The following is a 25,024-nucleotide window of genomic DNA, read 5'->3' as shown; positions in this document are numbered from 1 at the left end:
TTGCTATTCTGTATGTTGCTGGGTCGTGTTTGGTTTTGGAATTGGAATTGCATTTTTGCATTATTATGGTATTATTTTGTTGGATTGATTAATTAAAAAATAAATAAATTACGGTATTAATCTGTTCATTATTGTTTTTTCATACAAAAGCTCTTACCCTAAAGGCATGTTAAACGTAAAAATGGTGGTGTTTTGGTGGGATCAATTTATTTATTAAATTTATTTTATTTAATGGGCAACGTTGATTTAGGATACAGTTGTTTTTGGTTATTAGCTGGGTCAAATTTAAGATACTGCTGTATTCTTTAATTTCAAATGTTTGTTTTATTTTTTTTTACATTTTTTTCTCCCATTTTGCGTGCATTGTTTCAGTGTGGCCCTAATTATCCTTGGTAATGTTCTAGTTTGAAAAATATTTATTCCACGGACTAACAAATGGGCAAAAGGGGTCAGACTTTGGACTCCACTGCTATAGGTGATTATCAATCAATATTACAGATAATTAGTTAATATATTGTATTCTAAATGTTTCATTGTTCGTTACAATTTATTACTATTATAAGTTGTAGCCTACCTAAGGCTGCTGTACATAAGAAGCCGGTTACTTGTATCACAATTTGAAAACAACAAAAAATCTATTTCACATGTTATCCAGTTTCTACATCAAGAAGTCAGCCATCCACAAGGCTCTGTGTGACAACATTGATACCCGCACAGCCATGGAGGAGATGAGGCAGCTGGTTGGTCAGTGCAACAGCTACACTGCCAGCAAAAAGAATGCCAAGCTCAGACCCAACCGCATGCTGATGGAAAGTATTGCTGTGTATCTGACCAACATACTAAAGGTGAGAAGATTTGCCTCTGCGGTAGCCCGATATTTTTTTTTTTTTTTAACAAATGGAAATTTTACATGAATGTACAAAATTCTGTTTAACGTTTCCACAATTATACCAGGTATTTTGTGAAGAAAATCTTTATCCTGCTTCCCTATATTACTGTCAGATAAATGACAGTGGATGTGATTATTGGAATCTACGACACCCTCTCAATAACATATGTTATCTTGTAGATATTCGGTGCTATTGAAGGATCAGAGCCTATCGGGTTCCCAGTGGGAGGAAAAGGACAGAATGTTGAAGTAAGAAACAACCACATGTGTTATTTTTATGTCTTTCATTTTATGTGGCTTTTCATGATGACCAGCCTAAGGCAAAATAATAATGCTTTTCAATCAGCATCTTGATATCCCACACCTGTGAGGTGGATGGGTTAATTTATCTTGACAGATTTACAAACAATATTTGAGAGAAATTGGACTTTTGCGTATGTCAGAACACTTTTTGTTCCTTAAGGTTACCTTACGAAAGATTGGTGCAAAAACAGAAGTTACATTTCTATTTTTGATTAAGTGGTAATCAGTTTCTTTACTGAAATACCTAATATTGACACCCAACTTTGTAGTTTAGCTAATGCATCGCAAATGAACAAAGTATTAAAACATCAATATAGTGTATTTTCGTATTTTTACATAAAATGCTATTCCACTGAGGTGCCACAAACAGCGTTTAACATTGAGGTATAATTATTTTTTGCTAATCTATGCTCTAGAGACACTGATAGTGCTATTCCTCTTTTCTCTAGTTGGAGAGCACGGTTATGCCTTTCCTCACAGTCCTCTCTGAGTTCAGAGAGGAAGTGCGAAACATTTCCAAACAGCAGAAGGGTAAGACACACACACACACACACACACACACATTCTTCTATTAACACAAAAACAACTCACAATGGTCACTGAAATAACTTAAAATTAAAAAAGGTTTATAAAACTATTTTGGCAATGTTTTTCAGATGGTAAAAAGCTGCTTATGTTAAAGTTCATTATTATCCCTAGATGTCTAAGCTGATTGCCAATCACTATTTTCATTTTGAGAACCAGTTTTCTCTGTGGTACACATTTGTTTTTGGTCCATTACTTGTGTCAGAGTTACTAATTTCTGAAAAAAATATAGCATTTTTACGTAAAATATTGTACGCTGGCCATTAGGAGGTTCAAATTATTTATGCATCTCATAAAAGTGAACGTTTTTTGGTTGAGAGCCTGCCTCAACTTTAAGTATTTTGGAATTGAGCTGTCCAATCTAGTCTTTGAGTGTTATTTCATTAACTTTTTTGGACTAGAGGTAAAATGGCTTCTAAGACAAGCTGAACAGGCTAGTTCAGCAAATATCAAACTGTGGTACGTGTACAGTACCTATAGTGGTACATGGGCTCCATCTACTGTTGCGCTAAATAATCTCTTAAGTGATTAGTGGGTTTTTTTTACAATATGTAAACAGTGTTACTGTTTAAAATGCAATTTTACAGTGGCCAAATATTACACATTACATATTGGCTAAAGCCTCTGTGTTGTTTAAATGAATACTTAGGCCCACTATGCTTTTTTAATGTAGGTCATCATGGTGGTTCTTGTTTTTATGTCCTGAGAATAAGTTTCATTATATTCAAAAGCAATAAGTTCAATTTGTATATTTTAATCCTTTTGTCAGGGATTTTCTTTAATAAAAGGGTGTCCAAAAAAATCACACATACCATGCTGATTTCCTTTAATTTATTATTTAACGTTGAAAGTGGTATTCATAATAATTATGTAAATATTTGTTCTTGATTTCCTTTAGTGATGGAGTTGCTTGAACTCTGTGACAGTGTTCGTGATGATACATTACCAGAGCTAGGTGTCCGACTGGAAGATCATGAGGGTAATATCCTATTTCAACTCCCATTATTTTGTAATTTCTAGCCCTCTTATCAGGATTTATCAGCTGTATTTCATAATATTATTTGGAATAATCGTCGGCTTGTACTGTAAGTCAACAATAAGTCGATTTTTGGCAAGCAGACTTTTCTGCAAACTTTTCCTGGTTCTTGTTTTTCTTTTCTTTTCTTATGTTCTCTGACAAAACTGATGTCGTAGGTAGCAACATACAGCAGGATAGTGATCTCAGCCATGTGCATCCTAACAGCTAGTTAATGCCTGGTGCAACGTCACATCTTGTTATTAAAACTCAACACAAGTGAACACAATTATTTTAGTTGAGAATTTGTAAACAAGACGTGTACTGGAAATATAAGTTATTGTCCCGTGAATGCGTGGGTTCCCTCCGGGTACTCCGGCTTCCTCCCACTTCCAAAGACATGCACCTGGGGATAGGTTGATTGGCAACACTAAATTGGCCCTAGTGTGTGAATGTGAGCGTGAATGTTGTCTGTCTATCTGTGTTGGCCCTGCGATGAGGTGGCGACTTGTCCAGGGTGTACCCCGCCTTCCGCCCGATTGTAGCTGAGATAGGCGCCAGCGCCCCCCGTGACCCCAAAAGGGAATAAGCGGTAGAAAATGGGTGGATGGATGGATGTTTACGTATAAGCACTCTGGCTCCCACGCACACTAGGGGTCAAATATATTGTACATACAAACACACATATACTAACACAACACACACCGTTACTCATACATACAAACGTCCATACATTGGTACCTACGCTCCCACATACATACACAAATACATTACATACCTACATACTCCAAGTCCGTCCATCCACGCGCACATTCATGGTACGAACATACATATACTGTACATATACATTCACTTTACAAACAAACATACATATACTGTACATATACATTCACTGTACAAACAAACATACATATACTGTACATATACATTCACTGTACAAACAAACATACATATACTGTGCATATACATTTACTGTACAAACATTCATATACACATTCTGTTCATATACAAGCACATAAACATACATACACTTATGCACATAATCATGTTTCATCAAACATATATCAACGCTGTTGCCCTAGGGTAAACTGGGTAACACAAGGCATATTGACAGAGCTTAAACCATTGTTCCTATAACAATCTACAAGATTAATATAGGTTGCCGCTTTCTTTTCCCTTTCATCTGTCAGTATTCCTTCTTTTTTTTTTCATTTATTTATTTATTTTATTTTTTTTTTTTTAAATTATCTTTCTAGCTATCATTATGTATACATATCGTTGCATTTGAACAACTTTATTGTTGATAATAGAGGTAAACTATTGGTTTTGTTCATGATCAATAGCGCTTTTTCTATTGGTATTTGTATTGCTCCAGTTTTAGTGTAAAAATGCTCATTGTCATTACTATATTATTTATTTCACTAACTGCTTATTTGCTATCACTTTTACGATCATATTTGTACATATTATGTATGTGCTGGTGTTGTTCTATTGTTTTTGTTGTTGTTGTTGTATTTGCTATTATTGTTTTTGTCTCTCTATCTAATCCCCCTTTGATCCCCACAATTTCCCCCCCTGTCTTCCTTTTTTTCTCTTTCTATTCCCTCCTGCTCCGGCCCGGCTGCACCAAATGATAATATAAATACATTTAATAAAGTCACATTCAAATAAGACAACAAGAGAAGTATCCTACACTTCTCTTTTGTAAAGTAAATCCGAACAGCCGATATGGGCATCTACATCAACTATATGATTTGCCTGAGAAGCTGGACAGGACACAAAAAAAATATTAATAATAATCACTTAACATTTTTTCACACCAGATATTTCCAGATGAACATGATCACAAGATTATCAGAGCGCTTGTGATCTTAATTTTTGTCCTGTTGGGATTGCGGTGTATTTGCAGGACTGCCGACAGTGGTGAAACTGGTGGATAAGGAGACATTAATGAAGGAAAAGGATGAGAAGAAGAAGGTAAGGGGAGGTGCTGCTTTTAATATCCCGGTAACCCTATTTTAACTTTGAATTGTACATGTGCTACTGATAAAGTACCAGCAGAATATAAAAACGAGTTGCCTCTATATTTGCGAGTAAATCGATATGATCAAAATGGTGTCAATCTCACAGAGATTCCTGAGCCATTTTGAGAGCTAATGAGCTAGCCAGTCCTGTGATCCATGACTCAGAGGCAGTTTTGGGACTAACGCCGTTATTTTCGGCGGTAACTAATAGTCTAACGCGTTGTTTTTTATATTCAGTAACTCAGTTACCGTTACTACATGATGTATTACTGCGTTATTTTTTATATAGTATCAGCTAGAAACTGAGAAGATCTGAGTGTGTTTTATTGGAGCGCTGCGGTGTCGTCCTTCTGATTCTTCCTGTGTCACAAGAGGCGTGCTGGGTGGGGTGCGGGGAGGCGTGTCTGTGTTTACTAACAAGACATCATGGCAGAGCTGAAGCCGAATTTCTTATGGATATATTCTCACTACTTTTCTTTTGTCGAGCACAAAGAAAAGAACATTTTAGTTAAATGTGAGTTGTTTCCTTGATCAAAAATCCCATCTACTGCCCAAAACGGCAATTCAAATCTGCTGAAACAGCTACAAAAGCAACATGCTTCGACGAAGCTAGTAAAGAGAGAGACACTTCATCTCCACTTTCACTTAAGGATTTTAATGAAGGGACTGCTAGCCAGGACAACATTGATAGAGCCATTGCAGTGTATGTGCTAGAAGACATGCAGGCTATTTCTACAGTGGCGTCACCCGTTTTCTAATTAGCATGATAGTGGGCGTCAAATGGCAAATGGCGCATAGAACATGTTCCAAGTACCTGGACACAGTGGACAGTGAGCACATAAGCATGGAAAGCAAGCTAAACGCTGCCTCTGCTCATCATTCAGCACTAAAGGTACACACACTCTGTCATTTCTCTTATATACTCTAAATGTGTAGACTATAAAGTTCACAAACATAAAGAGGGATCCTAGTGGGCCAGGCCAATCTTTCCTTTTCTCTAAACTAAAACTAGGGAAATGCGTTGAGTGTTCTGGGCTTCACTGAAGACATGATTTTATTTCACAATTCCTTGAGAGAAAAAAATACCTGGTTAGTTGTGTGAATAGCAGTATGTGTGCTGTATATAGTGACATGACATATAATCATGTCATGTGTGCCTTCCTTGGGCGAAGCCAGGTTTACAGCAATGTTGTGACATGTTGTTATGATGCTGTTTGTTGCTTATGTATGTTCTGTTGCAGCTATTTAAAATAGTTTTGTCAATTTGTTCTGGCCCAAAATAAATTGGCCCTTTGAATCATATCTTTGGTCTTTGTGTGTTTTATATAGACCACATTGCTTAGCAGAGTTCACTGATGCAAATGCATGTCAAGTTGATCAACAGATGGCGTGGCGCAGTGGAAGAGTGGCCGTGCGCAACCCGAGGGTCCCTGGTTCAATCCCCACCTAGTACAAACCTTGTCACGTCCGTTGTGTCCTGAGCAAGACACTTCACCCTTGCTCCTGATGGGTGCTGGTTAGCGCCTTGCATGGCAGCTCCCTCCATCAGTGTGTGAATGTGTGTGTGAATGGGTAAATGTGGAAGTAGTGTCAAAGCGCTTTGAGTACCTTGAAGGTAGAAAAACGCTGTACAAGTACAACCCATTGTTTTATTCTCCAGTGCAAGTACAGTACTGAAATGACGGCTAATAGGGCATTAATGGGAGCCTTAAAACTAAATTTAAAAAAAAGAAGTAACTAGTTATTTTTCACAGTGACTCATTACTCTTTGGTGTTAGTAACTGAGTTACTTTTGAAATAAAGTAATGAGTTACTTTTGAAATAAAGTAACTAGTTACTGGTTTTCAGTAACTAGTTACTGGTTTTCAGTAACTAACCCAACACTGCTTAGAAGTAGGAACCACAGATCGCTTCCCCATCAACAACAATGCTTATTTTGCAGACTTCGTGAGAGCCAACAACGATTACTTTAAGGCAGGGGTCGGCAACCTTCACCACTCAAAGACCCATTTTGACCCGTTTCCAAAATAAAGAAAACAATGGGAGCCACAAAACACTTTTGAAATTTAATATGAAATGATACCGCATACAGAGTTTTTTTTCTGCTTTGTATTATGTATAAAGCAGGGGTCACAGTTAATATGAAAATTAAACACCTTAATATGAAAATTAAATGTTAGTGCAGCCCGCGAGTTCTATATGAGTGACGCTTGACAGCAGCACACTTGCCAACGCAATTTTTCCGGGAGACTTACAAATTACAGAGCAAATATTCTCTCAAGTATCTGCTGATTTTCACCCAACCAACAATAACAAGGGCATGTTATGATTACACTGTTTTTAGCGTCCTCTACAACCTGAACTAACGGCTTGCCAGCCCAGTCACATGTTGAATGTGGTTTCTGTACTCTCATGGAAGTGACTGCAAGGCATACTTGTTCAACAGCCACACAGGTTACACTGAGGGTTGTGATATAAACAACTTTAACACTGTTACTAATATGCGCCACACTGTGAACCCACACCAAACAAGATTGAGAAACACATTTCGGTACAAAATCCGCACCATAGCACAACAGAACAAATACCCAGAATCCCATGCATCCCTAACTCTTCCGGGCTATATTATACACCGGCTACCACTAACCCCCCCACCCCCCTCCGTGCGTCGGTTGAGGTGGGCGGGGTTTGGTGCTAGTGGCGCATATTACATATGACCGGCCGGCACGTAGATAGCAATGTGTAAAGGCGGGCGCGATGACATGTTTCAGAGAGCGCGAATTTCGGCACGCCATTAATATTGGCGTCCGGGTGAAAATCGTAGAAAGTTTTCCCTGGGAGAGGCACTGAAATCTGAAAACTTTCTGGAAAAATCAGGGGGTCGGCAAGTATGCGGCTGAGCCACATCAGAGCGATCAAAGAGCCGCATGTGGCTCCGGAGCCGCGGGATGCTGACCCCTGCTTTAAGGGGAAATTATGATCCTGAACCTTATAATTTTGATCCTGCATATAAGGAGATTGAGCTACAAGTTTTAGAAGCTGTGTGCTAAACAGATCCAGCTATAGCGAAACACTAAGCATCATGTAGCACGATTCCTAAGGGCTAAACAAAAAATACAAATAGTAAACATAATAAAACCATCGCTTACTGTACAATGTCTGCTCTTACTTCGATGATGACTGACAGGATGTCCATACCTTCCCGTTAAGATGAATAATTATTCATAATCCACAAGAAAGGTTTACAAGTAAGTTGCTCCCTGCAGACACATTCTTCGGTTGTGTGTCTTTCTCTCCAATCCTGGGTATAACTTGAATGTTACAGATGAACATCTACTATATTCATGGCTTAATCCTCTTATTATCCAGATGAGAGGTATGACTATGATTTGATTTTGATTAGCCAAGATGCGATGTTGCAGAAGCAGCAGGACACTCATGAGCTCCCAGTAGGGCAGCAGAGGGCTACTTACTGTAGCTGTCTGCTATCATTGTGCCGCTATAAAAGTTGTTTATCTGCATTAGTGCTTATAAGAACAATATCATTAATATTTGGCTATTATTCAGGTCACAATATGCACTCTGAGTATTGTTGGCGGGTTTTGGATTGTTATTTTGAGGGGTTTTTGGGCAGTACTGAGAGCCCCTATTGACTAGGTGTGCGGAGTTTTTATATAATTCATTATGGACTTAAAATGCATAAAATAAGGGATTGTGAATGACAGACCGCACATATCTTTCTAATCTTTGCTTATTTCCAGTATAACTGATCTGCTGATATGGTCCGAGTGCAGAAGCGTTATTCCTATGACACCAATCTACAAAACTTCCTGAAGACATTCGGAGCGGATTATTCAAAATGGCTGTCTGTAATTGTGACATTATGTGATGGTTAGATGGATTGATAGTACTTTATTGATTCCTTCAGGAGAGTTCCTTCAGGAAAATTTAAAAAATGGTATTTTCACATACCGTATTTTTCATAGTATAAGTCACACATGCTGAAAATGCATAATAAAGAAGGAAAAAAACATAAGTCGCACTGGAGTATAAGTCGCATTTTTGGGGAAATTTATTTGATAAAACCCAAAACCAAGAATAGACATTTGAAAGGCAATTTAAAATAAAGAAAAGTGAACAACAGGCTGAATAAGTGTACGTTATATGACTCATAAATAACCAACTGAGAAGGTGCCTGGTATGTTAACCTAACATATTATGGTAAGAGTCATTCAAATAACTATAACATATAGAACATGCTACACGTTTACCAAACAATCTGTCACTCCTAATCACTAAATCCCATGAAATCTTATACGTCTATCTAGTCTCTTACGTGAATGAGCTAAATAATATTATTTGATATTTTACGGTAATGTGTTAATAATTTCACACATAAGTCGCTCCCGAGTATAAGTCGCACTCCCGGCCAAACTATAAAAAAAAACTTGGACTTATAGTCCGAAAAATACGGTAATTTGTGGATTGTAAAGACAATTGGATATGGTTTAATGGATTCATCCATCCATTTTCTACCGGTTGTCCCTTTGGGGTTCGCGGGGGGTGCCGGAGCCTTTCTCCGCTGTGTTCGGGTGGAAGGCAGGGTACACCCTGGACAAGTAACCACCTCATTGCAGGGCCAACACAGATAGACAGACAACATTCACACTCACATTCACACACTAGGGCCAATTTAGTGTTGCCAATCAACCTATCCCAAGGTGCATGTCTTTGGAGGTGGGAAGAAGCTGGAGTAAGCCTTGCCTGTACCGGAAGTAGCAGACGATGTGTGCGTGACGTCACGGGTTGTGGAGCTCCTCACATCCTCACATTGTTTATAATCATAGCCACCAGCAGCAGGAGCAATTCGGATCGAGAAAGCGACGAGTTCCCCATTAATTTGAGCGAGGATGAAAGATCTGTGGATGATGAAAGTTAGAGTGAGCACTAAAAAAAAGAAAGTAAAGGCGACGGCAGTGTGAGCGATTCAGATGTTATTAGACACATTTACTCGGATAATTCTGGAAAATCCCTTATCTGTTTATTGTGTTAATAGTGTTTTAGTGAGATTATAAAGTCATACGCCAGTGTCTCTGAGAGAAGCCATGGAGGAGCCAAGATCACAGCTGCCTTTTTGACAGCTACAGGAGGAGGTCGCATAATCCACTCAAGTCTCCAGTAATATCACAATTTTCCCATCCAGAAACCTGCTGGTTGATGTAGAGAAAAATGTTCCCTTGACCGCTCTGTGTTAAAGCTTCACAACAAACAAAGAAACACCGGCTGTGTTTCGGTGCTAAAGGCAGCTGCAATCCACTGCTTTCCACCAACAGCATTCTTCTTTATAGTCTCCATTATTAATTGAACAAAACTGTGTAATTGCGCAATGAAAAGGGACAACTTTTAGCCGTAAGTGGTGCTGGGCTAAAATGTCCCCTCCAACCAATAACGTCATACACGCGTCATCATTCCGCGACCTTTTCAACAGGAAACTCCGCGGGAAATTTAAAATTGTAATTTAGTAAACTAACATGGCATGTGGTGCAATGTTAAGATTTCATCATTGATATGTAAACTATCAGACTGCATGGTCGGTAGTAGTGGGTTTCAGTAGGCCTGTAAAATTGTCAAAATCGGAGTGTATGTCAACGGGAAAACGGGTTGCAGGAACTAGAAACCAGCCACCTGTTCATTTTCAGTGCTTAAATGGTGATAAATATAGCAATTCATGCGACGCATTTGGAAGTATATCATGGATTATTTCTAAGACAAGGTTAAATGTGCTTACTGTTTGCAGCTGGATGAAGAGAAGCAAAGGAAAAAAGCAGAGGCTGCCAAAAAGAAAGAAGAACAGGAGGTCAGAGTTGACACCTAATGAATTTTTTTTTGTTTTGTTTTTACAGCTAATCCATTTGTCCTTAAATTTTGTGTTGCAGATGGCAAAGCTTGAAAAAATGAAGATCCCTCCTGGCAAAATGTTTCTCCCAGAAACGGACAAATACTCCAAATTTGATGAAACGGTAACTCGTTATCTTGATATCTTCAAGAGTCTTGACAATACTTATCGCTAAAGGTAATCAACATTTGTAAGACACAATACAAGGTGTCTATAAAAGCTACTTTCAAATGTAACTAAGGTATTACAAAAGCAAACGAATAATCAAATCTGTGGAAACAATTCTAAAATAGCAAGTACATATTAAAGTTGTTTTTCTCATCTAATAGACTTCCGCACAGTGGTTCTCAATTCCTAGAAACAGAATATTAGTTGGTCTCAATAATTTTGATAAAAACATTTAATAAAACTTAACAATTCCTTACCTTTATCCATTTTACAATCTCATATTATCCATAGATACGGTATTTTTCGGACTATAAGTCATACTTTTTTTTCATAGTTTGATCAGGGGTGCGACTTATACTCGGGAGCGACTTATGTGTGAAACTATCAACACATTACCGTAAAATATCAAATATTATTTAGCTCATTCACTTAAGAGACTAGATGTATAAGATTTCATGGGATTTAGCAATTAGGAGTGACAGATTGTTTGGTAAACGTATAGCATGTTCTATATGTTATAGTTATTTGAATGACTCTTACCATAATATGATACGTTAACGTACCAGGCACCTTCTCAGTTGGTTATTTATCTGTCATATAACGTACACTTATTCAGCCTGTTCACTATTCTTTATTTATTTTAAAATTTGCCTTTCAAATGTCTATTCTTGGTGTTGGGTTTTATTTCAAAAAATGCGACTTATACTCCAGTGCGACTTATACTCCGAAAAATACGGTAATAGCCAGTTTTTACATGATAAGCATTGTTAGTTTGTTATGGTTACTGGAGTATTAACAGCAGAAAACTTGCTGACTTTGATTCACTTCTATCGAAAACAAGTCATTCATTCAACGTTATCACATTTCTACTTGTATGTTCTCAATTTGATGCAATATCCACTTTATAAGTATTGCAAGTTGCCTTTTCTTCCTTTCTCATGAATGATTCTAACATCTGTGTTGTTCGTCGCATACATATGCGTGCCCACAGAAATCGAGAAGGAAATTGTTAAACTGTTAAAGGGTTCCCAAGAATAGAAACCAAGGGTGCCAATTCTCAACATGAACTAGTTTTCGATTTCCATCCATAACAATGGGTGACCCATATTTAATTAAATAATACCAGTAATTTGAGAGTGAAAGTAATGCATTATACCTGAATAAAAAAAGTTTAGCTAGAAAAACATTCAAAGAGCACAGACCTCCGCCAGGTTGTATCTCCCAATATTAAAACATTTCTGAATTAGACAGTGATGCAGATTAGCCCCAAAATATAATCAATCAATCAATCAATGTTTACTTATATAGCCCTAAATCACTAGTGTCTCAAAGGGCTGCACAAACCACTACGACATCCTCGGTAGGCCCACATAAGGGCAAGGAAAACTCACACCCAGTGGGTCGACTTGTTCCTTATCTCATTGTTGACATTTTCTGAAAGTTCAATGAGAACGCACCCACAACGTTTTGAGCTATCTACAGCGGAATGAAAGAGTGAAAACTCTTGTATGTCATCAGTTGTTTTTGTCTCTGCGCCGCTGGGAACAAACACAGACAGAAGTGTAGAAGTAAGTAGAAATGATCCAGATCAGGCCGAAAATTTGATCAATTGTTCCTTATCCCATTTTGGACATTTCCTGAAGGTTTCATGAACATCCGCTCAATTTATAGAATTTTTCAGACTGTAGGCTGACATTACACAACCTCCTGGTAGGGGGAAGGGGGATAATTACCGTATTTTTCGGAGTATAAGTCGCACCTGCCGAAAATGCATAATAAAGAAGGAAAAAGACATACGTCGCACTGGCGTATAAGTCACATTTTTGGGGGAAATTTATTTGATAAAACCCAACAAAAAGAATAGACATTTGAAAGGCAATTTAAAATAAATAAAGAATAGTGAACAACAGGCTGAATAAGTGTACGTTATATGAGGCATAAATAACCATCTGAGAAGGTGCCTGGTATGTTAACATGTTATGGTAAGAGTCATTCAAATAACTATAACATATAGAACATGCTATACATTTACCAAACAATTTGTCACTCCTAATCGATAAATCCCATGAAATCTTATACGTGTAGTCTCTTACGTGAATGAGCTAAATCATATTATTTGATATTTTACGGTAATGTGTTTAATAATTTCACACAAAAGTCGCTCCTGAGTATAAGTCGGACCCCCGGCCAAACTATGAAAAAAAACTTGGACTTATAGTCCGAAAAATACGGTAATCAATGGGTTTGAAATAATTAAATTAATTTAAAGAATGTTGTACAATTTTTAATCGTTCATTGTTTATTTATTTAAAGGGACAAAGCACCATAATAAAGGTGATAAAATATAGTATGTTGTGTAAATATGCCGGAATATACCAAGGACGCTAATGCCCATCTGCATAGATGCCTTTGAGTAGCACCTGCCAGTCCTCTGCCTAAAAAAAAAAAACAACAACTAACATTTGTCTATCTGTTCCCAGGGTTTCCCCACTCATGATGTTGAAGGAAAGGAGCTCAGCAAAGGACAAGCAAAAAAGTTGCGCAAGCTTTTGGATGCACAAGAGAAGTTACACAATGAGTATCTCAGTAGCAAAAATGGCAACTAAACCTGACCCTCCAGTCAAAGCTTACATTCTTACTTATGGTTGCCCCAAAGGACAACTCAATGTGTTTTACAATGTTTTTATTACGGCTCTATGACAAGCTATTGTACAAGGAAACCCGTTCATGTCGACAAGTCTTGGTTCACCGTGTTATTCATTACTAAAAAGTACCCACTTTTGTCAAGGTACATTACACAACAATACAGATACAGAACCTCATTACAGACCTCTTTGGCCTACCACTCGATTGATGAAAATTGTTGTTTCTACCACAAGTGGTGGAAGAGTGTATTACAACTGAGTATTGCTGCGGACCGTATAGACCACAGCTGAGAAACAGATATGTTTTGACGGCTGTCTATAGAGTGCGCCCGTGGGCCACAATGGGCCTTGGCCCTATAGTTAAGGAACACTGCTCTCCAGGACATGTAGACACACATTCCTGGGAATTTTTACAAACGTGGTGAACACAAAGTATTCGTACCCTTTCAAATAAACCATGTTAAAAGATGTTTCATTTTACATGAAGAAAAAAGGCCACTTGATATAATCATGAATTTGACCAATTAATTGGTCAATGAATCATGTCACAATTGATAAGACTATTGGGCCAATTTAGTCATTTTGATCCGGGCAATTAAAAGTATATGTTTTAATGTTTACTTGAGATGAAAGCTTAAAAAAATGTGTATTAGTAGTAGTCAGAAACATAGAAGAATGTTTATTGAAAAATAAAAATGTAGATATCAAATGTACCGTATTTTTCGGAGTATAAGTCGCACTGGAGTATAAGTCTCATTTTTGGGGGAGATTTATTTGATAAAACCCAACACCAAGAATAGACATTTGAAAGGCAATTTAAAATAAATAAAGAATAGTGAACAACAGGCTGAGTAAGTGTACGTTATATGATGCATAATCAACCAACTGAGAAGGTGCCTGGTATGTTAACGTAACATATTATGGTAAGAGTCATTCAAATAACTAACATATAAAACATGCTATACATTTACCAAACAATCTGTCACTCCTAATTGCTAAATCCCATGAAATCTTATACATCTAGTCTCTGACGTGAATGAGCTAAATAATGTTATTTGATATTTTACAGTAATGTGTTAATAATTTCACACATAAGTCGCTCCTGAGTATAAGTCGCACCCCGGGCCAAACTCTGGGGGGGAAAAAAACTGTGACTTATAGTTTGAAAAATACGGTGGCTATCATATATAATAATCATACATAATGAGGCGTCTCGGGAAAGTTCCAGGACTATTCTTCGATGTGAGTGACATTGTCATCTGTGAATTGTTGCCACAGCAAGACCTCCAACGACGTTTGCTTTGTTCAGTGCGCGAGACGGGGCGAGAGTTGTTGTGCAGGACAATTTGTGACACATGCTTTGTGCATTCGAGATGAACATCGTCGAGCTAGAGCAACTTCTAGCTCATGTGATACTTTTACTTATTTTTATTTGAAGTTTTTTTTTTTTTTCTTCCATCTTTCCCAGGCACATCATGAAAAGTGCATGAATGTCAGAAGACCAGGAAAGGGTTTTAGATGCTGGGGGAATCGTACTTTGGATTTAAAATAGATCCCACTAGTCCTGGAACTCTCCTGATACGTCGTACATACGTCACACATGTTGATTGTTTCTACTGCTTTGTGTCCAGAAGATAAAAAGGGTCGCTTTATTTTTATTGGCTGTTTTCTGCTACTTTGGACATCCATCTCTCACTGGAAAATAACTTTGATTAATAATCGTAGGAAAATGACCCCATGTAATAACTGGTGTTTAAATATATACTAGCAAACATTGTTTTTGTATTACCATAATCAAAATGGACAAGGTTCCGTACATTCCGGGCTGTAGGCCCATTTAAGCCGCACCCACCAAATTTGAGACAAAATAATATCTACACAGCAACATGAACAGTTTTGTAAATGTTTATTTACATACCTTAATTGTTTTGAAATGCTGCCAGTCACACTGGAGTAAAACGGCTGATCAAACATAAGTCGTCATCAAGGAGCTAGTGGAGCTGCAGCTTAACTCCAGTCTCCACGGTGTATTGGTGAATTGACAAAACTGAAACAATACAAAAATAAAGCTGTAATATACCAACTGACACTTGTTTTTGTTTTTTTGTCCTGTCCAGCTTCTCAGGCAAATCATATAGTTGATGTAGATGCCCATATAGGCTGTTCAGATTTACTTTACAAAAGAGAAGACTAGAATACTTCTCTTGTTGCCTTATTTGTATTTGACTTAATAAATGTATTTATGTTATTTGGTGCAGCCGGGTCGGAGTAGGAGATGATAGAGGAAAAAAAGGAAGACAGAGGGGGAAATTGTGGGGATAAGAGGGGGATTAGACAGAGACAAAAACAGCAAACCCAACAATAGAACACCAGCACATAAGATACGTACAAATGATGGTAAAAATGATAGCAAAGAAGCAGTTAGTGAAATAATAATATAGAAATGACAATGAGCGTATTTACACTACAACTGGAGCAATACAAATACCAATAGAAAAAGTGCTATTGATCATGAACAATACCAATAGTTTACCTCTATTATCAACAATACATATAAGTAATGATAACTTACAGATTAAAAAAAGGAATAGCCGAAGACTGAGGGGTAGAGAGAGAGGCAACCTATATTAATCTTGTAGATTGTTATAGTATCAATAGGTTAAGCTTTGTCAGTGTGTTATGTGTTACCCAGTTTACCTTAGGGCAACAACGTTGATATATATTTGATGAAACGTGATTATGTGCATGAGTGTATGTATGTATGTATATGTACTTGTATATGTACAGTACGTGTATATGTATGTTTGTACAGTGAACGTGCGTGTGGATGTCAAAACTTTGAGTATGTACTGTATGTATGAAAGAATGAATAATGGTGTGTGTGAGTATATGTGTATTTGTATGTACACTATATTTGACTCCCAGTGTGTGTGGGAGCTAGAGTACGGCCCCAGCCATCCAGAGAGCCCAACACACAAACAGCAGGTGTGGCGCCCAGGGAACAAGGGACCACCGGCCCCACGCAGCTGGGCCGGCCGGAAGAACCAGCAGACAGACGCGCCCGGCAGAGGACAAGGCACTGGAGAAGCAGGGGACAGCCACACCCTAAGCCAGCGAAAGACCACTGCCCCCCCTCCCCCTCCCATACACACACACACACACGGGCAGAAAGGCGGGATGCCCCGCCCAGGGGGGCCAAGAGACCCCCCGCAACCGGACGGGAAGACCGGGCCCCCACGAGCCCATCCCCGGAGAGCACGGCGTGGCCTGCCCCAGGCCACCCCACCCAAGTCGGCCGCCACAGGACCACCCAGCGCAGGGGCACGGGAACCATCCGCTCCACTCGCAGGGACCCCAACAATGGAGATGGAACAACCACCAACCGCCCTGTCGATTTAAAAGGAAAATAATAATAATCAAAAAAATTATAATAAAAAAATATATTTAAAAAATGAAGAAAAATGTATTAATTGTTATTTATTTATATATATGTATGTATGTGTATATATATATATATATATATATATATATATATATATATATATAATTAAATGCTGACACACAATATCACTACCCCGGCAGCAGGCCGACTCGCAGGAACTCTGAATACCCTGCAGCACCAAGCTACCACAACGGATGCGGGGACCAGACCCAGCAGGCCCCAACCAAGACGGGCACCTGGAAGGGATGGACGGTGGGACCCAGGAGCTCCAGACACACCGCTCAGATGCAGTAGCCTGAGGTCCCGACCCCCGTCTGACAAGCAGGCCCAGAGCGTATCCCCAGAAATAAACACACACAATAGATACAAGCCCCATTGGGAAATTGTGATAGATGTAAATATAAACAGAATACAATGATTTGCAAATTCTTTTCAACCCATATTCAGTTGAATGCACTACAAAGACAAGATATCTGATGTTCAAACTCTGTGCAAATAATTAACTTAGAATCTCATTGCTGCAACATGTGCCAAAGTAGATAGGAAAGGGCATGTTCACCAGTGTGGTACATCACCTTTTCTTTTAACAACACTTAAACGTTTGGGAACTGAGGAAACTTATTGTTGAAGCTTTGAAAGTGGAATTCTTTCTCATTCTTGTTTTATGTAGAGCTTTAGTTGTTCAACAGTCCGGGGTCTCCGCTGTTGTATTTTACGCTTCATAATGCGCCACACATTTTCGATGGGAGACAGGTCTGGACTACGAAACAACGCTGTTGTAACACGTGGCTTGGCATTGTCTTGCTGAAATAAGCAGGGGCGTTCATGATAACATTGCTTGGATGACAGCATATGTTGCTCCAAAACCTGTATGGACCATTCAGCATTAATGGTGCCTTCACAGATGTGTAAGTTACCCATGCCTTGGGCACTAATGCACCCCCATACCATCACAGATGCTGGCTTTTGAACTTTGCGCCGATAACAATGTGGATGGTTATTTTCCTCTTTGTTCTGGAGGACACCACGTCCACAGTTTCCAAATATAATTTGAAATGTGGACTCGTCAGACCACAGAACAATTTTCCACTTTGCATCAGTCCATTTTAGATGAGCTCAGGCCCAGCGAAGCCGGCGGCGTTCCTTGGTGTTGTTGATAAATGGCTTTCGCTTTGCATAGCTGAGTTTTAACTTGCTCTTACAGATGTAGCAACAAACTGTAATTGCTGACAGTGGTTTTATGAAGTGTTCCTGAGCCCATGTGGTGATATCCTTTCACACCAATGTCGGTTTTTGATGCAGTACCGCCTGAGGGATCAAAGGTCCATAAAATCATCGCCTACGTGCAGTGATTTCTCCAGATTCTCTGAACCTTTTGGTGATTTTCTGGACCGTAGATGGTAAAATCCTTAAATAGCTTATTGAGAAAATGTTCTAAACCGTTCGACAATTTGCTTACAAATTGGTGACCCTCGCCCCATCCTTGTTTGTGAATTACTTAACGTTTCATGGAAGCTGCTTTTATACCCAATCATGGCATCCACCTGTTCCCAATTAGCCTGCACACCTCTGGGATGTTCCAAATAAGTGTTTGATGAGCAATTCTCAACTTTATCAGTATTTATTGCCACCTTTCCCAACTTCTTTGTCACGTGTTGCTGGCATCAAATTCTAAAGTTAATGATTATTTGCAAAAAAAGAAATGTTTATCAGTTTGAACATCAACAGGCTAATTGGGAACAGGTGGGTGCCATGATTGGGTATAAAAACAGCTTTCTCAAAAAATGCTCAGTCTTTCACAAGAAAGGATGGGGCGAGGTACACCCCTTTGTCCACAACTGTGTGAGCAAATAGTCAAACAGTTTAAGAAGAACGTTTCTCAAAGTGCAATTACAAGAAATTTAGGGATTTCAACATCTACGGTCCATAATATCATCAAAAGGTTCAGAGAATCTAGAGAAATCACTCCACGTAAGCAGCATGGCCGGAAACCAACATTGAATGACCGTGACCTTCGATCTCTCAGACGGCCCTGTATCAAAAACCGACATCAATCTCTAAAGGATATTACCACATGGACTCAGGAACACTTCAGAAAACCACTGTCACTAAATACAGTTTGTCGCTACATCTGTAAGTGCAAGTTACAGCTCTACTATGCAAAGCGAAAGCCATTTATCAACAACATCCAGAAACGCCGCCGGCTTCTCTGGGGCTGAAATTATCTAAGATGGACTGATGCAAAGTGGAAAAGTGTTCTGTGGTCTGATGAGTCCACATTTCAAATTGTTTTTGGAAATATTTGACATCGTGTCATCCGGACCAAAGGGGAAGCGAAGCATCCAGACTGTTATCGACGCAAAGTTCAAAATCCAGCATCTGTAATGGTATGGGGTGCATTAGTGCCCAAGGCATGGGTAATTTACACATCTGTGAAGGCACCAATTAATGCTGAAAGGTACATACAGGTTTTGGAACAACATATGCTGCCATCTATGCGCCGTGTTTTTCATGGACGCCCCTGCTTATTTCAGCAAGACAATGCCAAGCCACATTCAGCACGTTTTACAACAGCGTGGCTTTGTAAAAAAAAAAAAAAGATACTGAAGTGAATTAATTACCTCAAATCATGGTTTGCATATAGTGAATGTTTATATTCATCTTGGCGAAAGCAAACCACCAAATCTACGTAAATGGTGGTATTTCAGTTTGAGTACATAATACAAACCCCGTTTCCATATGAGTTGGGAAATTGTGTTAGATGTAAATACAAACGGAATTTGCAAATCATTTTCAACCTATATTCAGTTGAATATGCTACAAAGACAACATATTTGATGTTAAAACTGAAAAACATTTTTTTTTGCAAATAATCATTAACTTTTGAATTTGATGCCAGCAACATGTGACAAAGAAGTTGGGAAAGGTGGCAATAAATACTGATAAAGTTGAGGAATCCTCATCAAACACTTACACTTATATGGAACATCCCACAGGTGTGCAGGCTAATTGGGAACAGTTGGGTGCCATGATTGGGTATAAAAGCAGCTTCCATGAAATGCTTAATAATTCTCAAACAAGGATGGGTAGAGGGTCAACACTTTGTAAGCAAATTGTCAAACAGTTTTAGGACAACATTTCTCAACGAGCTATTGCAAGGAATTGAGGGATTTTACCATTTGTGTAAAATCATCAAAAAGTTCAGAAAATGTGGAGAAATCACTACACATAAGCGATGATGTTACGTACTTTTGATCCCTCAGGCGGTACTGCATCAAAAACCGACATCAGTGTGTAAAGAATATCACCACATGGGCTCAGAAACACTTCATAAAACCACTGTCAGTAACCACAGTTGGTCGCTACATCTGTAAGTGCAAGTTAAAACTCGACTATGCAAAGCCAAACCCATTTATCAACAATACCCCGAAGCGCCGCCGGCTTGCCTGGGGCCGAGCTCACCTAAGATGGACTGATGCAAAGTGGAAACCTACAATGCCGATAAGAACAACATTTTGTTGCAAGACGTTGTTGTAGTGCAGGGTAAAAACAGTATTTACATGATAAAAACAGCAGCAGTATTTACATGAAATAAATATATTGTATGTTTATGGTAGGGTTTGAGGAGCAGTGTGTGGGTGTTTCTGTCGGGGTCAAGAGGTACTGGTCACATGAGTGTGTGTGTGCATAAGAATGCATTCAACCAGACTGCATTCACCTGTGAGGTTGGATAGAGGAAATGAATTAATTTAAATGGACCCAGACGGTAGAAAAGCGGTAGAAAATGGATGGATGGATGACAACCCTTACCACGTACTATGAATTGATTAACGTGGACCCTGACTTAAACAAGTTGAAAAACTTATTCGGGTGTTATATGCATTTAGTGGTCAATTGTAAGGAATATGTACTGAACTGTGCAATCTACTAATAAAAGTTTCAATCAATCAATCAATCAATAAAAGGGCAACAAGATGCCATATTTTTGTTTATTACCTGGTTTTGTACTTTTCCAACCATATTCACACCACAGTTTGTCATCTGAATTACATTATTGCATACCATCTTATTGCAGTGTCATACTAAATCAACTTGATAAGCACTTTGTAGATTTCTGTGAAGCATGTCATTTAAACGCCAACAAACCCATCCATCACATTCAAGCGATCAAGAAGGGCCAGGAGGTCGCGACAATAATGTTTTAATAAAAGACCGTCAACAGCAAGAGCAACACAACATAACAACACAATATTGATGTTTATCGATGATTGCAAAATCAACACCAAACTCAACATTGATTCACACATGAGTTTCAGTGTTCAAATGTCAGCTGCTTTTAACAACAGTATGACCCTGAGATGGACAAGCGGTAGAAAATGGTTGGATGGATGACTTGTCTGTAAAAGGCAAATATTAAGATGGCACCTGATAAAATGATGTCAAATAAACAAGTTTTATTAAGGTTTGTTCTTCACAAAATGGTGTCAATATTTACATTAACAATTTAACGCAGACCTGGGCAAATTGTGGCCCGTTAAGCTTCTCAATCTGGCCCGCCGGACATTCCCAGATAATTTTTTTTTATATCTTTAAGATGTGCAGTGATGTATTTTCTAATGACCGTATACAAAAATACTATACAAAATATTTCAATGGTTAGAATCTGCATTTTTGCATGATATACTAGTTACTATGGTCATCTAATTAGTTACTATGGCAATCTAATTAGTTACTATGGTCATCTAAGCCAAAGCATCTCAGACGAGGCACCAAGCAGTGTGGGTGGGGAGCGTTTCCACAGAGTGTTTCCAGAGCGGCCAGCCTGAAATGTGGGTGTCAGGGACAGACACGGAAGGAGATTTTTACAACAACGTTCTAAAGCTTAGTGATATATCACATATATCAGATTAAAGGTGGGTTTCTTTTTTACCCTCTGCATTCATATTTCGCTGTTTGTTGCATTTTGTTTTGTTCGCTTTATTGTAAAATATGTTGATGGAGAGGGTGAGTGATGTTCATATGTTGTCAATATTCAGTGTTTTATCCTCCATAGTTAATCAGAATCAGAATCAGAGTCAACCATCATTCCGTTCTCTACCGCTTATTCCAGTGGTTCTTAACCTTGTTGGAGGTACCGAACCCCACCAGTTTCATATTTGCATTCACCGAAACCTTCTTTAGTGAAAAATGTTATGTTTGTTTTTTTTCAAATTCGGGAAAAAAATCATGTTTTTTTACTGGTGCACAAAATGAACCGTGCATGGACATCACCTTGTTCAAAAAACAAAACCAACACATGTGCATGAATGCATTAACTCACAACAAATTACACACCTTACACACATTACCCCGACTTAAACAAGTTGAAAAACTTATTCAGGTGTTACCATTTAGTGATCAATTGTACGGAATATGTACTGTACTGTGTAAACTTTACTGTGTATTCTCTTCCTTTGCAATCTGCTAGTAAAAGTTTCAATCGATCAATCAAACAACCTGCAAATCAGATGGAAAATTAGAGGAAACATTGTTTGGGGGGTATCCATAAAACGCCGATAGGGAGAAGTTTTTATTCACACGATAAGTCGAATGTGTCTTTACCTCTGTGGCGGAGGCTCCGCCAAACCCCTGAGGCCAGCTCACCGAACCCCTAGGGTTCGATCGAACCCAGGTTAAGAACCACTGGCTTATTCCCTTTGGGCTCGCGGGGGGCACTGGTGCCTATCTCAGCTACAATTGGGCGGGAGTACACCCTGGACAAGTCGCCACCTCATTACAGGGCCAACACAGATAGACGGACAACATTCACACTCACATTCACACACTAGGGACCATTTAGTGTTGCCAATCAACCCATCCCCAGGTGCATGTCTTTGGAGGTGACAAGAAGCCAGAGTACCCGGAGGGAACCCATGCAGTCACGGGGAGAACACAGAAAGATCCCGAGCCCAGGATTGAACCCAGGACTACTCAGGACCTTCATATTGTGAGGCAGACACACTAACCCCTCTACCACCGTGCTGCCCATATCAGAATCAGAAATACTTTATTAATCCCCGAGGGGAAATTACATATTGTAAATCCCACATTCTTTATTTTCATGTACATTATGAGTGTCTCACTCAGTTAAAAACAATTAATATTCAATTCCTTTTTTAAAGGTGGTCTGTCATAATGTTTTTAGCATTCAATCAGACATTATTGTGAGGTTTTGTATTAGTGTTCCTAAAAATCAGATACACTGGCCCCCAGACAAATTTTTTTCTCTAAATGTGGCCCATCCATTTTCTACCGCTTATTCCCTTATTTGGGGGGGTTGCAGGGGGCACTGGCGCCTATCTCAGCTACAATCGGGCGGAAGGCGGAGTACACCCTGGACAAGTCACCACCTCATCGCAGGGCCAACACAGATAGACAGACAACATTCACACACTAGGGCCAATTTAGTGTTGCCAATCAACCTATCCCCAGGTGCATGTCTTTGGAGGTGGGAAGAAGCCGGAGTACCCGGAGGGATCCCACGCATTCACGGGGAGAACATGCAAACTCCACACAGAAAGATCTCGAGCCTGGGATTGAACCCAGGACTGCAGGACCTTCGTATTGTGTGGCTGACGCACTTCCCTTCTAAATGTGGCCCTCGAGTCAAAATAATTGCCCAGGCCTGTCTTAACATCCATCCATCCATTTACTACGGCTTATTCCCTTTTGGGGTCGCGGGGGGCGCTGGCGCCTATCTCAGCTACAATCGGTCGGAAGGCGGGGTACACCCTGGACAAGTCGCTACCTCATCGCAGGGCCAACACAGATAGACAGACAACATTCACACTCACATTCACACACTAGGGCCAATTTAGTGTTGCCAATCAACCTATCCCCAGGTGCATGTCTTTGGAGGTGGGAGGAAGCCGGAGTACCCGGAGGGAACCCACGCATTCACGGGGAGGACATGCAAACTCCACACAGAAAGATCCCGAGTCTGGGATTGAACCCAGGACTGCAGGACCTTCGTATTGTGTGGCTGACGCAATTCCCTTCTAAATGTGGCCCTCGAGTCAAAATAATTGCCCAGGCCTGTCTTAACATCCATCCATCCATTTACTACTGCTTATTCCCTTTTGGGGTCGCGGGGGGCGCTGGCGCCTATCCATCCATCCATTTTCTACCGCTTATTCCCTTTTGGGGTCGCGGGGGGCGCTGGCGCCTATCTCAGCTACAATCGGGCGGAAGGCGGGGTACATCCTGGACAAGTCACCACCTCATCGCAGGGCCAACACAGATAGACACACAACATTCACACACTAGGGACAATTTAGTGTTGCCAATCAACCTATCCCCAGGTGCATGTCTTTGGAAGTGGGAGGAAGCCGGAGTACCCGGACGGAACCCACGCATTCACGGGGAGAACATGCAAACTCCACACAGAAAGATCCCGAGCCCGGGATTGAACCCAGGACTGCAGGACCTTCGTATTGTGAGGCAGACGCACTAACCCCTCTTAACATGCTAGCCCCTGTCTTAACATGTTACCATGAATTGGTTAACATGGACCCCGACTTAAACAAGTTAAAAAAACTTATTCGGGTGTTACCATTTAGTGGTCAATTGTACGGAATATGTACAGAACTGTGCAATCTACTAATAAAAGGTTCAATCAATCAATCTGTAGTCAATGTGTTTTCAAAAAGCTACCTTGAACAGCTGTTTTTGACCAATCCGGAGCGGCCTATTGAAGTATCGTCCAATCAAATTTGACGCTGCGCTATTTGAATTCTGCTCATGCGCAGTGGCGTCGTGTAGCGTTGGGTTGCTGGTTGAATTGTAAACTTCATATTCTGACCCCAGCGGAAAGCGGGCATCTGCTTCGGTTTTATTATCTTGGTCTTTTGACGCTTGTAGCAAGTTTTAAACATGTCCTCCGTCCATGCACCGCCTGTGGTGAGTATTTCAATCGTATGTCAACTTAATGGCGTGTCGCTCGCTCGGATATGTCCAACAATGCCCACACGTCGTTGTTGTCTTTTTGCTGGACTTAAGTTGCTGCTCTCTTTGTTATC

At 39.6% G+C, this 25,024-nt stretch overlaps 2 protein-coding genes across 3 annotated transcripts in view; both read left to right on the top strand.

Annotated features, from left to right (window-relative positions):
• Window positions 1-15,612, top strand: part of cars1 (cysteinyl-tRNA synthetase 1) — a 57,488-nt gene extending 41,876 nt beyond the window's left edge. For both annotated transcript variants that reach the window (XM_061887734.1, XM_061887732.1), the window contains 8 exons: window positions 656-845; window positions 1,070-1,138; window positions 1,642-1,723; window positions 2,676-2,756; window positions 4,702-4,769; window positions 10,614-10,673; window positions 10,753-10,836; window positions 13,361-15,612. In XM_061887734.1, the coding sequence (XP_061743718.1) occupies window positions 656-845; window positions 1,070-1,138; window positions 1,642-1,723; window positions 2,676-2,756; window positions 4,702-4,769; window positions 10,614-10,673; window positions 10,753-10,836; window positions 13,361-13,486 (760 nt within the window). In that variant the 3' untranslated portion in view covers window positions 13,487-15,612. The remainder of the gene's footprint in view (window positions 1-655; window positions 846-1,069; window positions 1,139-1,641; window positions 1,724-2,675; window positions 2,757-4,701; window positions 4,770-10,613; window positions 10,674-10,752; window positions 10,837-13,360) is intronic.
• A 9,133-nt stretch (window positions 15,613-24,745) lies between these two features.
• The window catches only part of ccnb2 (cyclin B2), a 39,848-nt gene continuing 39,569 nt past the window's right edge, over window positions 24,746-25,024 (top strand). The window contains exon 1 of the mRNA XM_061887251.1: window positions 24,746-24,905. Coding sequence (XP_061743235.1) covers window positions 24,879-24,905 — 27 coding nt within the window. The 5' untranslated portion in view covers window positions 24,746-24,878. The remainder of the gene's footprint in view (window positions 24,906-25,024) is intronic.

Source organism: Nerophis ophidion, linkage group LG25 (assembly GCF_033978795.1).
Source record: "Nerophis ophidion isolate RoL-2023_Sa linkage group LG25, RoL_Noph_v1.0, whole genome shotgun sequence".
NCBI lineage: Eukaryota > Metazoa > Chordata > Actinopteri > Syngnathiformes > Syngnathidae > Nerophis > Nerophis ophidion.
The sequence above is the reverse complement of the archived record's forward strand: the minus strand, read 5'-3'. Positions and strand labels throughout refer to the sequence as shown.